This window comes from Dromaius novaehollandiae, chromosome 20, assembly GCF_036370855.1.
Source record: "Dromaius novaehollandiae isolate bDroNov1 chromosome 20, bDroNov1.hap1, whole genome shotgun sequence".
Classification (NCBI taxonomy): Eukaryota; Metazoa; Chordata; class Aves; order Casuariiformes; family Dromaiidae; genus Dromaius; species Dromaius novaehollandiae.
This window is the reverse complement of record NC_088117.1, coordinates 3,120,333-3,133,821: the sequence shown is the minus strand read 5'-3', so window position 1 is coordinate 3,133,821 and position 13,489 is coordinate 3,120,333. Positions and strand designations below refer to the sequence as shown.

The window sequence follows — 13,489 nt, the reverse complement described above, 5'->3', positions numbered from 1 at the left end:
GGGGTCACGTGGGGGCGGGCGGGCGGGCGCGCGCGCGCGCGCGCGCGGGCGGGCTGGACCCGAGGGGGCGGGGGAGGGAGGCGCGGGCGCTGACGTCACGTTCGCGGGAAGCTTTGTGCCGCCAACACGGGCAGAGCGCGAGGGGTGGGGGCAGGGCTTAAAGGGGCCGCTCCCGCCGCGCCACGCACGGGGCGGCCCCGGCGGCGCGGCCGGGGAGGTGCCGGTGTGCAGCGCCGCTGAGCCCGCCCGCCCCGCCGGCAGCCGTTAACCCGGGTCCGGCCTGGGCTGGGCAAAGAGCCGGATAGTCTGTTTATTTCACCTTTAGCAGTCGTGGGCGCTGTTTGGGAAGTGAATCCACTTTTGCAGCCGCCTCTACGCGCCGGAGGCCCCCGAGCTCTTCCCCGCCAGGCCGGCTGGGGCCCGGGAGGCGACGGTTTGCCCCGTGCCCGCACGGCTGCTGCGGCGGCGGGAGCCTCCAGCTTCACCCTCAGCCCGCGGCCGCGCCGCAGCCAGCCCTGCAGGGCCGTGCCGAGGGTGCAAGCCTGCCTTTCTCGCGGTCAATATCCCCCGATGGCCAAATACTCGCTCCAAACTCGATGGCAGGGAAAATTCTGGGAGAAAATGTGCTTGGAGGGCGCTTGCGCGGAGAGCAGAGCAAATACATAACTCGTCCGGTATTAGGAACGAGGGTAAATGCCACCGGCGCCGCGCCGGGCGCCTCGATGAAACGTGCGGCTCCGCAAAAATTCATGCGTGTCACAGAGAGCGACTGGGGCTAGAGAAAGAGCCCTGCGAACGCGCCTGGCCCTGAACTTCAGCCGGGGGGTTTCAAGCACGTTCTGCCCTCGCGGGGTCTGACCACGGCCCCATCGGTTGAAGCGACGCACGGCCCTGGCCAGCGCCGGCTCGCGGTGTCGTTATTTATTTCCATGATTAACTGTGACGAACGACAATTGCCGGCACGAGCAACTTGCTCCTTATTCCACCAAACTTATCTCGCAAGGAAAAGGGCTTGCAGGGTGTTCACTGCGGCCAGGGACGCCGCAGCCGCAGCTAGGGGCATTGAAAACCGCCTCGCTTTCCCGACGGACGTGTCGGCTTTTTCGGCGGCCTACAAGAGCGTTTGGAAGGTGTCACGGGAAAAGGGGGAATGCGAATTGCAAATAAATGGATAAAGCAGCCAAGGAGGACTGAGTGTCCTACGCACAGTCACCTGGGAATAGGACAACCGTGCCCTGAAGAACGCGAACAGCAAGGAAACAACACGTTTAAGATGGTGAAAGGAGCAGCTAAAGGAGACCAAGGTCAAAATCTAAAGGCGAAGCTTGAAAAACTTTCCTGGATCTCTCCTTTCTGCGATGGAGCAACCCAGCGTGAAACAAAATATCTGCGCGGTGAAAAGAGTGCCTTGCTGCTTCGCGAGTCTTTAAGGGAGAAAAATAAATCCAACCTCGCATAAAGGCAAATCAGCTGGAAAAGAACAAAATGTGTGCGACAAATCAATTAATATATGCATGGGTTTATCGGGGGGGGGGGGGCTTCGTTTCTGATGACCAGGGCTTTCGGTGACTGTGGCCTGCTTTTTAGAAGAGGAAAATGGCGGCGAAGAGCGTGCGACGCTGCCATAGCCAGGCCCAAGCCATTCGGCACGGGGGGCTTCACTCACGACGCTGCGGTTCCTCGCGGCACCTGCTCTTTCTCGGCTTTAGAGACGCGTTGAGTAGGAATCGGGGTGTCCCCCGCTGGGAAAGGACGGGGAGAAGCCGAGGGCGTCCAGGCGAGGGAGAAAACCAGAGCGACCCTTGCGGCGTCCGCGTTAAGGCTTCGCTTCGGGGCGGCTATCGAGCTGCGGCCCCGCGTGGCCGGCGGTTCCCCGGGCGGCTGGGGAAGGTGGCCGGAGCCCAGGGCCGCACCGGCCCTCACAAAGCACCGCTGTGAGGTCGCCCGGGGCGGAGGGCTTCCGCGGGTGGCCGGCAGCAAGCGGGGGCTGCCATGGAGTACCGCCACAAAGTCACCAAGCATTTGGCCGCCTACTACTTAAATGGCCGCCAGCACTGGAAGCCGCCATTTCACTGCCAGCTTTTCCAGCATGGCTGGTGAGGTTGGGCTGGGTGAGGTGGGGGGGGGGCGGGGGGACAGGCTTTCGGGTGACATCTGGCAATGCCAAACCGCCGTGAGGCCTGGGGAGCACCTGCCTTGGCCAGACCCACCCACCGCCTCGCACTCCCCACGCGCCGGAGCTCCCACCCCAGAGCTGCGTGCCGTGAGGCCGTGCTGCTCCCCCAGTGCCATCTGCCTGGGGATGACACGGCCTGGCCGAGGGGCAGGTGCCACCCAAGCCATGTCCTGTCCCCCCCATAGGACCCTGCTGCCAGTGACGGTTCTGCTGTGCCCGCGCCTGCGGCCGGAGCCCGGCGCTTCGGCCTGCCGCGTCTGCCTGGATCGTCTGAAGCAGCCGGGCAAGAGGCGCTGCCTGCTCCTCTGCTTGGAGGCCCGCAGCGGAGGTGAGCCACGGGCCAGCGCCCCGGCAGCCTGCCCAGCTGGGGCTCCTGCCGGTCAGCGGCCTCCTTGGGGGCCAGCAAAAGCTCCGCTTTCCCCTAGCGGCTTTCTCTCCCCTTCTGGCCACCTCCACGGCTCCCACGCGTCCCCTGCCCACGGGTGATGCGGCAGCAGGAGGTGGTGGACGGAGATCACCTCACCTGCCACATGGCGGTCAGGGCGTCTTCCCCCACCACCGTGGTCTTCTGCTGGAGGTGGGCTTGGGTCAAACGCCTGCGTGGGTGGCTCTCCGATTCGCGCTGCGGCATCCTCGCGGTCCTGCACTGGGTATCACCTGCTCATGGGCAAGACGGAGAGGTCGGCGCCTTCACGAACAGCAGCCACTTGCGGCCGCCTGGCTGCCAAAGACACATTTCCAAGATTGGGACCCGAGGAGAAGTTGTGCTGTCCCCCCAAACCAGATCAGCCAAAAGCCGCTCGGAAGACAAGCCCCCACGCACTGGACCTGCCTGCAACACCGATGGGGGCCTGGCGGGGCCGGGAGTCCCGCACCTGCCCCACGTCACCGCTCTGTGTGCTCTTCCTCCAGACTGCCGAGCCTCCGCGTGGAGCCAGCCGTCCCCCCATGTCAGCGGTGACAGCCCCGGGCCCACTGCTGACCCCTCGCCTGGCCCCCAGCGCCGCGAGGACACCCCCACAGCCCGCACCCGAGGAGGGGAGTCCCATCAGCCGGGTACGTGAGGTGCCCATCCTCCCGGGAATGGCCCCACGCTGCTGGGAGCAGCGATTTGCCCCGAGTTGGAAACGGCAGAGCTGCGAGGATGCCCCGTTGCAAGCGGTTCGCAGCCTGGCGTGCCACGTGCAACCTCAGCAAGGGGGGACAGTCCTGGTTCCACCTGCTCAGCAATGCTGGATGTGACCCTCCTTTCCCTTGACTCTCCTTAAAGCACGCAAAGCTCTTGGGGTGCCAGGGTGAAGGTCTGTTTAGGGAAGGGCTCAGCGTTTTGCAGTTTTTCCCTTTTCTTCTGAAGGTGCAGATCACCAAACTGGGAAAAAGCCCTGGCTTCAGAGCAAAAACCCGTTTATCGGCATGATGGATTTAAACAGTGAAGTCAGTGTAAGTTGTTACTATCTTTAACAAGCCCTTTGTTTCCTTTCTAAGAAGCCTAGATTGGAAAATATGAATTACTGGTGGGGTAGTACCATCCTTCCGAGTACTATGTAAGTTGGAAGGTAGCATGGGAAAGGTTATGAATCCCACCCCCAAGAGTATTTCCCTTAGGCAAAAAAAAAAAAAAAAGTCTTTTTTCCAATTATTTCCAGCCCTGCCAAGTAGGAGAAAACCCAGTGTGCTAGGGTGAACACAACACTAGCCTCTCCTGAGCCTCTCAGGATCCGTGCTCAAGAGGGTGGAGGGTCTTTAACACCAGCATCAACACCCTTTAAACATGTTTATGCTAAAACTGCTGCTGAAAGAGGTGGTGTAATCCTCTGCCACCCAGGCTGCTCATTCCTACCCTCAGGCAATACAAGCATTTGTGCAGCTTTATCGTAGAATGACTGCATAATTTCACTTGGAAGGGACCCCAACCATCTGCTGAATGCAGGGCCAACTTCAGAGCTAGACCAGGTTGCCAAGGCTGCGTCCAGCTGGGTTTTGAATATCTCCAAGGATGGAAACCCCACCACCCCACTCAGTCCCCGTTCCACTGTTTGACTACCCACATCATGAAGATTTTTTTTCCTTTTATCTAATCAGAATTTTCCTTGTTGCAACTTGTGTCCTGTGCATCTTGTTCTCGCACTTGCGCCTTCAAGAAGAGTCTGGATCCATCTGCTCTATAACTTCTCTTTGAAGATAAGAATCTTCTCTTAGTCTTCTGTCTTCCAGGCTGAACAAGCCCAGTTTCTCTCCTTCGCACATAGCATGCTCCAGTCTCCTAACCATCCTCGTGGCCCTCCACTCAACTCCCTGGTTTGTCAACACCTCCCTTGTCCTGGGGAGTCCAGACCTGGACCCAGAATCCAGATGTGGCCTCAGGAGTAAAGACCTGCTGGTTATGTTCTTGCCAGCACAGCCCAATATGCAGTTGGCCCTTTGCCGCAAAGTCACCACAGAGCTGTTTCCTAACCATCAGCCCCCAGCCTGTATCACTGCTTGGGATTATTCTGTCCCAGGCTGGGACTTTGCATTTGTCTTTCTTGAATTTTATCATGAAACAGAGTGAAGAGCTGATTTAAAATAAAACCATTTTTGCTAGTTTAATTGAACTCACCCCAGTTTCCCAGTGTGGTTTAGCAGGTGCTTGGGATGGCACAGAGAAGCAGGGAGTGTGCCAGGCTACAGAGTACAGGGAACACCACCAAACATCAATTCAGAAAGTATCAAAGCAGCATCCCTAGCTTGAAATTTAATCAACTCCCAGTCCAAGGAATTAAAGAGAGCAAGTGACTGGGATTTCAGCTTTCCTTTTAACTGTTGTTTTTTCCTGGTTGCCTCAAGAAGCAGGAGGAACAAACTAAAGAGAACAATGCCACGAGCTCTCCTGCTTTCTGCTTCCACCAGCTAAACATGCTGCAAAAAAGTTCTGCATTGCCTGTGTGCAGAGAGCCCAGGGCAGGCAAAGGAGCCAAGATGGGCCAGCAAGGGCCCTGGACCACAAAAAGAGCTGCCTAAGATGACACCCCATGTAGTAAAGGAACAGAGACCCAAAACCGTTTGTGGGCAAAATCTTGTGGGTTCTGCAGGGAGCTGCTCTGCACTGTGGTTTCTAGGGCACATCTGGGTCCAGCCTTGGTCTTTCTTGCCTTAGGAGTGGGGAGGGAGGTTCAAGCTCCTCTCTCCACAGTAACAGAGGATGAAAACTTTTCCCCACTAGTCATGGCCTGGGATGTGCCATATAAAAATGCCTGCCATGGTTGTTCACTTTGATAAAAACAAAACTTTCAGTAAAAAAATTCCTTCCCTATTTCACTACAGCCAGACCTCAACCTTTGGGGCACCCGAGTGACCCCCGCAGCACACTCGAGTTTCGTCAGGGAAGACAGGACAAAACTGAATCGCCTCAGAAAACGTGAGTGCACCAGTCAGCCCAAATTCCTCCATGCACCTGTCCTCCCTCCAGCAACCACTTGTTCTCTTCTGAACTGCCAGCTCAGCCTTTCTCCAAAGATCCTGGCAACTCCCTTACTCTGTGCATTTCTCTTCTGTCCATGAGCAAAATGTGAAATTTCAGAACTGTTGCTGTATTAAACACCTCAGATGAGACACCAGAACCATGCTGGAAGACAGGCATGATTAGCAGTTTCTTTTGGCTGGCCTTTAGGCTGACCTGGCATTCTGAATTTTGCAAGGACAGACTAGGATGCTTCTTCCCCTTGGTCCACCGTTGTGAGGTTTAACCTGCTTTGCTGCAAGCCATTTTAACACAGAAGCAGAACAGACATGAACCTGCAATCTTGCCGAAGCAGCACTTTATTTGCTGTTGAATTATATGCAGACACAGGTGATTTCTAAAGATCCCACTGCTAACATAACATGCATTTCATGCTTCACAAGCAGTACAAGATACATTCCTAGGGCATGACTCTGCTGTGTGCCAAGAGAGGCAACACTGAAGACTCAGCCCAAGCCAGCAGATCTACACCTCTGGCTTAAACTAGAGCAAACAAAGTTTTCCTCAAATTGACTCACAATTACTCCACATCTAAGTAGCCTTCAACTGCAACTGATTAAGAATTGCAGAGTGGTTTGTACACTGAGGAGTAACATGTTACTTCCATGTATTTTAGAAATAAACATTACTAAACAGTGGTCAGCACGTGCAGCAGAGTAACTTCCCAGAAGCCTAACCCAGCTGCTGTTGCACACCACCTCCAGTTTGACTTGTGCTGGGATTGGCTTGAGATTTTTCCTCTTTCATTTCACAGGAGCTCCAGGTCATTCAGCACCTGGCTCGTATGACGCAACTGCAGCCCCTTCCCAAGCACAGCCAGCTTCACCCTCCTGCTACATTGGCTTTTTCCTGCAAGGCACTCCGAGACAGTCAGACCCAGGTAAATAATCGAGACCCCTTTCAATGAGTTCTAGCATCCCTGCTAGTTCCTGTACCACACTCATTCCTACGCACTCCAAGAAACAGCAGCAGAACCCCACCACACCACCATTAATGCAGTGCACACCACTTAAGTAAACAGGATGCCCTATGGTAGAGCTCCAGCTGGGAAGTTTTACTCTAAGGCTGTAAATACTGCCTAAAAAGAACAACTTTCAGTTATTTGCAACAGTGAAGAAGCGGTGGCAGGAAAAAAAGCTGATCAACTTCTGTCACTGCTTTGTAGAGGAGGAAAACATACCTTGCAGAACATTTTTCCAAGTACCAAAGCTAATATAGCTCAGCATCTCAGGAAGAACTTGATTCCACTTTCCCTTGGAAAACATGTCTACATTAACATTCCCAACTAGTGCCCTCCCTGGGAAGCTCTGTTAGTGCTGAAGTAGACGGCAATCGTATCTTTGTAACAGGCCTTTTAGCAACACCTCAGAGTCAAGCATTCTTAATACCAGGATAATTTCACTTCTAATGGAGTTTTCCACAGCCTCTTCCATTGCACTGTCCTGCCCCAAGAAGGGGGGGAAAAATCCAGCTTTTGCTGGAAACAGAATAAGGTTTCCCCAGTGTCTTTGGAGAACTCAGGTGCCACCCACATCATCCATCAGTATCATTGTAGCAGGTAGACAGTTTTCAGGTTTGGGAACTAAGTATCCAATAGTCTCTGAAGTGCTAAGATTTCCCAGTATCAGGCCTGAAACACACAGGAACCTCTCCAGAAAGAGAAAAGTTGGTTAAGTATGTAGCAGCTGAGCTTAGAAGAGGATCCTAACACTTAATTGGATGAGGTCATTTGGATCAGATTGCTGTAGACAGTGGATGGTGTTTGCAGGTCCCTTTCTTTAAACAGGAGTTTCATCAATCAGTCACCCTGATTTTGAATAAGCAAGGCTAAACCTTCGTTTATTCTTACCATGCTTTTCAGTATCTGCACTTACACAAAAAGATCCATACTGCAAGGGGGCAGGACAGCTCTTGCCAAGAGGTTCGATAGCCTCAGGGTAACAAGCTGCCCTTCCTTCAGGAAGATGCTGTTAGCCTGACACCAAATTCCTTTTACCTACTGCAACCAGCAGGTTAAGGCAGCAGGTTAAGTACAAGCTGACACTCCTGTCCAGTGCAGTCAGTTAGCAGCAGCAGCCAAAAAATTCACTGCTGAACCCAAGTTCTGTGGCTCAGCCAGGTTTTGGGATCTGGGCATACAACACTACACAAGTTGCATTATCTGCTTCTAGATAAAGACTGGTGCTGGATTTACATAACCTCCCCTCCTACCCATACAGAGACACTTATATTGCATTTTCTTTCAGAGGATATCCCAGGACGTGGAAGATATGATGCAGAGAACAGCTATATAGCTTTCTTACCCAGCTCTGCCAGCATCAACATTGAAGAAATCCAGAGACCCAAGAGACATGAAACCAGCCCCTTGGCAACTTTGAGACTGGTCAGACGACAGGATTTCACCCCTAATCGAGGGACTCGCTCTACTTCAGCGGCAAAGAAAGCACAAAAGACAAACACAGCTCAAAGTCAACATTGTGGGTACCCATCCTGGTCACCAGAGGAAAACCCAAAATCTCGGCTTAGCAGCAGGAAAAAGAACTGAACAAAGAATCAGATCTGTTCTACAACACAAAAAAAGAAAACAGAATGCCGTCTAAGCCAGAGGTTCCTAAGGCCAAACTACATACTGTTAGATTCATAAAGCTATTCTGTCCTAGTTCTTGAAGTCCCTGGGAATGCTGGCTGAACAGTTACACACGTGAGGATGACAGGCCTGGGCACTCAGCCACACCTAAGATTTTAAAACAGGTACTAGTCAAAGCCATTTCATCCCACAAACACATACTGCTATTCTAACAGGGTTATGGAGGCAGATAGCCTGCATAGTTATTTTCAAGCCTCAGTAACATCACTTGTCAGCAGCTGGGAGACAGAAACAGTGTGAATTTCTGTGTCCTGGCCGTCAGTGGAAGATGCACCTGTCAGCACAGCTCTTACCCTAACGCAAAGCTAATTCTTGCTGCTGTCAGAGCTGTACATTTGGCACTGGCAAGAACAGAGCTTACAGAAGACTTACAGAGGACGAGTTAATGATGTTTGCTCCCTACAGTACACATGAGAGTCCTGGCTAGAGGCATCTCTGCTTCTGATGCCTGCAACACTTCTAAGTCCAGTGTTGCCGCAAGGAAATGATCTCCAGGCAGCAAATTAGCAAGCGGGAAATACATGCAGCTTTTAGCTTTCAGTTTAAGAACTCCTGTCACCTTAGGAGAGCTTGCATAGGGCAGAGGAACCCCAGTCAGAGCCCACTGTTCATGCAGCATCAGACAAGGACAAATTAAGCCAGTCACTTTATTCACAGCTAGGTGTTTTATTCAGTATTTAAGCTGTTACAAAAAAACGTTAGTGAACCTCCATATGGCAACTTCTTTTCTGCAGTCTTAGCTCTGTTGAAAGAAGCAAATATAGCTCATTAGTAGAGAGCCCTTTACTAACAACCAAACAAAGCAGTTTCAGCCAGAGATGGATACTTACAGCTGGGCACTCGATTGCACCATTATTGATATCATCAATGATATCGTGTGGGTGCCTGCCATCAATGCTGCAGCCCACAGACTGGGCAGTTCCAAGAATCTCCTTAATTGTGCCTGCAGTGGGAAGACAGCTTGTCAGTGCCTCAGATCATTTTACCACAGAAACACTGTATTTTCAAATGCCATAGGGGTATTTCAGTTGTGGCACTCAGACCCTTCTGCTCACAGCAGTTTCTCCATTCTGCATGGAGACCATCCGATGGACTTCCTGGGATGTGGAAAGTCCTTTTAAGACTCCTCAGCTCACATTCAGGTTTTATTTTCAGATGGCAAAACTGTACTTTTACTTTCTTGCAGCTCAAATCTCCTCAAACTCAAGGACAAGTAGAGAACTTGATTCCTAACACTCCTTTAGTTGTCCCTTATTTCCTCTTTGAGGTTTGCAGGCTGTAGCCACAGGGTTCACAAGTGCACAGCAAGCAGTTTTTATGCCAGATCTAAAGCATTGCTTTCCAAAGAACACATCTTCTGTTACAACCAAGTTAACTAACGCCCAGGTGGATGCTGCCTATTACCCAGCCTCATATGGTGATGCAAGTAGGTACTGTGGCCAGGTCAGGAATACTGAGTTAAGTCCTGCCTTGTTTCTTTTTGCCATCCTGTACTACCACAGAAGAGAGAGGCTGGCTGCTCACTGCCAAGACAAGGTGGTTCACATGGTGCTACAGACAACAGTTCAGTGTCTGAGCAGACAAAGCTGCAAGAGGAGCTTCACCACCACAATGTGGTTGCGAGGGACCCCACCTCCTCCCCAAAAGCCCCCACTCACACACATACACAAACCAGAACCAGCTTGGATACTCGGATCAAGCTGAGGGCTCAGTACAATTTCGTAAGAGCAGTACTTACCTGAGAGCTCTCGAGCCAGGGACCTGTGTCGCATCTGCCGTGCAATGTTCACTATTTCATCAAAGCTGACACTGCCACTGTGCTTAACTGTGCAGGGAAAAAAGTCATAGCATCAGTAAGTTCACTTAAGTACAGGCATGTTAAGTTCCCCATACTTCATCGGAGAAGCACCCACTCCCAGCACTTAAAGCATACGGAGACTGGAGAAGCTACAACTACAGTAGGATTGCAATCAGCACTTGTGTTCCCAAACTTCGGCACAAAGTTACCCACTACGAGAAGAATAACTCTGTTTCCTGAGCTGGCATTTTCTGTCAGCTCACCTCTGGATTGTACTAGTCACCGCATTATGAGACAGGCACAGTGGCGGGTGGCTAGGCTACTCAGTCTTTAAACAAGAAATTCAACTTTGCTGGTGTACAAGCTGTTTGTACTCCAACATTTAAGGGATACCTGCTGCCCAAAACCCAGCCCCATAACACCTGCTTGCCAGTTTAGGCTGAATAATCTAGAGGCAGGTAAACCCCTCTTAACCCCAAGTAATATTTAGAACCAAAGCCAGATGACAACTTACTGTTTTTCTGCTTCTTCCTATCACGGGGAGGCTCCTTCAGAGCTTTGATAATCAGAGCAGAGGCAGAAGGAACAACCTCAATCTAGACGAAAAGAGATGCATTTTTTCCCCTTCTAAGCAGGACTAGGTAGCGAACCAAGATATTTAACAACCTAGCAGTCAGCCCCTGCAGAGCCAGTCACCAGAGAATAGTAATCTCAGTTAGCTCATTAAATACATTACAATCACAGAAAGAAGTCTGTGTACGAGAACTTGTCCCCAGCCTTTCGGCACAGGTCTCTTCACAAGCAGAAGAGGACTGCTTCCTGGACTGGGGGTTCCTCTTAGCTCACCACTGGAATATACCAGCCACCAAATTCAAGACAGGTATAGTGGCAGGTGGCTACAGGATTAAAGGGGTTTTCTGTGATTTCTACATTGCTTGACATCAGGCCAGAGGCACTCAGAAAGATCAAACAAGTTCTTTTTTTTTGCCTTAAGGTCTTTTCCAGAAGACCCCCACACAGCAAACCGTGTGGAACTCATTTTATCCACCTCGGAAGGATGAAGGGCTGAGTCGACCCTGCCGGGATTGAGGCTCGTGGTTCTCGCAAGCGGAGCGATTTCAAGCTCGATGCTTGCACCACCGAGCCATCCCTTTCGGCATCGAGTACCTGAGCTTGCCTGTTCTGGATGGTAAGTTTCACCGTGATCCTCAGCCCCTTCCAGTCACCCGTGGCCTTGGCAATGTCATCGCCAACCTTTTTGGGAGACTAAAAGCAGACATATTATGTCACACAAAGAAAAATCACCTGGATCAAAGGAAGCATCAGAATTCCCATAGGACCCTGTACCCCGGATTTGACCCTAACGTGATTCCTTTTGTGGTGTTTGGAGACACCGAACATGGCAGGAAGGGCAGAGCGAGCCGGCCGGGCCGCGCTGAAGCCTCCCCAAAAGCAGCCCCCCCTCCCCCCCCCGGGGGAACGCGGCCCCGCGCCCCTTCCCCGCCCGCCCCCATCCCGCCCCCGCGGTACGTACCAGACCCAGGGGGCCGATCTTGGGGGCCAGGGCGGAGGTGGCGCCGACCTCGCCGCCGGTGCAGCGCAGGTACACTGCGGGCACAAACGGGCGCCGTCAGCCGCCGCGCCGGCCATCCCCTCCCCATCCCCCCCGCCGCCCGCCCTCAGCGCCGCCCCGCACGTACCAACTTTGATCTCGTTGGGGTCGAACTTGGGCGGCATGGCGGCGGCGCCGGGCGCGGATGGCGGCGGATGCGGGCGACAGCGGCCCCACGACGCGGAAGCAGATGGCGGAGAGACAGCAGGCGGCCCGCGGGCGGCGGATATAGCGGCCGAGATCTCGCGAGGCGACGGCGCGAGGGTCACGCCTCCGGCGCCATGTCGGGTGTGGGCAAGGCGGCTGGGGCCGGTCGCCGCGCGGAGGGGCGACCTCGCCGCCTGGGAGCGCACGAGCGCTGTGAGGCGCCGGACGCGATTCTATGGTTTTGGGGCGTGAGGCGCTCTGGCCTGCTCTCGTTGCTCTCGGTGGCTGGGGGGGGGGGGAGTCACGTGACCCTCGCGCCGGGGCGGGCTGGGAAGCGCCGCAGCATGGCGGCGGCCAGCGGGGTCTGTCCGTCGCGGGTCTCCTTCTCCTCTGGGGAGACGCAGGGCCTGGCGCGGCCGGGCCTCACAGAGGCAGGGGGGCTTCTGCTGAGGGGGCTGCGGGCTCCTCGGCTGCTGAACGGCAGCGGAACCGATCCGCTGCGGGAGAGTTTTGCTCCGAGGGGAGGGGGTTTATTGCATCCAGGAGCGAAATCGGGACTTCGGGAGGAGATGGTGCCTGAAGCTGCGGGTGTGTTTGTTAGGAGAAAGAAGCTGTTGTTGCTCACTGTTGCTGCATTTCTCATCTTTCAGGGCCGGTGCTGGCAGCGCTCAGGCCTTCAAGCACAGAACAGCCCAATTTTGTCTGATAATAAAGAGGAGGACCAAGAAAGTACTGGGAGGACATTTGGAAGCTTTGGGAAAACTGGAAGGGGGACACTGGAGGGAATTCCTAAGAGAAGAAAAAGAGAACAGTGAAAATAAAGGAAAGAACTGAGAGGCAGAGAAAGAACTTTTATCTTGAACTCATGAAAAAAAGATCAGATTTGACTCGGGAGCTGCCGGGGGAGGGCCTTGCCAGAGGCAGAGCCTCCGGAGTATAGGGAGGCGGTACAACATCCTTGTCAGTGTTGTGACAGCTCACAAGCATAAAGACCAAATGTGCCCCAGAAGAGTTACAAAACTAGTTTGCCTTCCATGTCCTTGGTTATTTTTGCGCTGCATGTTGGGCTACAGGGATTGCTGCCACCGCTGGGACTACCATCGCTTGATGAGCTTCCTCTGAGCAAGAGCTGCTGCCTAGGAGACATTTGGTAACAGCTCTGTCCTTCCTGACTGTCAGAGCCCAGACACTGGCTCACTGCTGCAGCGAGCATATTTTCCCAGTGGAAGTAAAATCTTCTTTTCAGGCCCTCATCTTGTGTGTTACAGTGTCATGTCATATTTGTAATGTCCAGAGCGTTTTAAAAATTGGGGCTTGGTTTGGGTCTTGGGGATGCTGGCATCCTTAGCGACACAGTATTTACAATTCATGAACACTCATTTACTGCAGAGTCGATGCTGTCCCAGGCATTTACAGATGGTGCTTTAGATAGCTAACATAAAAATTACTGCATATAAAATGTGGTGACACATACATGTATGTCCCAGAGGCCCTTCCCTCTGTTGGCTGATGAGCCTTATTCTCATTTTTGATGATAGACTGCAGAGCCTAAAAAGCCAATGTTCTTCAGAGAGCACAGCTTCTCTGCAGATTTGACATGTCTTCTCAGT

The 13,489-nt window shown here is 53.1% G+C and overlaps 1 protein-coding gene, 1 long non-coding RNA gene and 2 other non-coding genes across 4 annotated transcripts; 1 reads left to right on the top strand and 3 right to left on the bottom strand.

Moving 5' to 3' along the window:
* Window positions 1-8,964: 8,964 nt before the first annotated feature.
* Window positions 8,965-11,978, bottom strand: RPL12 (ribosomal protein L12). The gene is made up of 7 exons (XM_026113871.2): window positions 11,821-11,978; window positions 11,655-11,728; window positions 11,288-11,386; window positions 10,635-10,716; window positions 10,061-10,147; window positions 9,153-9,265; window positions 8,965-9,064 (listed from the first exon to the last, which is right to left on the bottom strand). The coding sequence occupies exons 1-7, from the start codon at window positions 11,855-11,857 to the stop codon at window positions 9,059-9,061; spliced, it is 498 nt and encodes a 165-aa protein (XP_025969656.1). The 5' UTR covers window positions 11,858-11,978; the 3' UTR covers window positions 8,965-9,058.
* Window positions 10,300-10,431, bottom strand: LOC112991415 (small nucleolar RNA SNORA65). The gene has a single exon (XR_003261291.2). It is a non-coding gene; the product is annotated as a small nucleolar RNA SNORA65 (small nucleolar RNA).
* LOC112991416 (small nucleolar RNA SNORA65) lies at window positions 10,885-11,013 on the bottom strand. The gene has a single exon (XR_003261292.1). It is a non-coding gene; the product is annotated as a small nucleolar RNA SNORA65 (small nucleolar RNA).
* A 163-nt stretch (window positions 11,979-12,141) lies between the features above and the next one.
* LOC112991407 (uncharacterized) lies at window positions 12,142-13,132 on the top strand. Its single transcript, XR_010392344.1, has 2 exons — window positions 12,142-12,241; window positions 12,530-13,132. It is a non-coding gene; the product is annotated as an uncharacterized LOC112991407 (long non-coding RNA).
* Window positions 13,133-13,489: the final 357 nt, after the last annotated feature.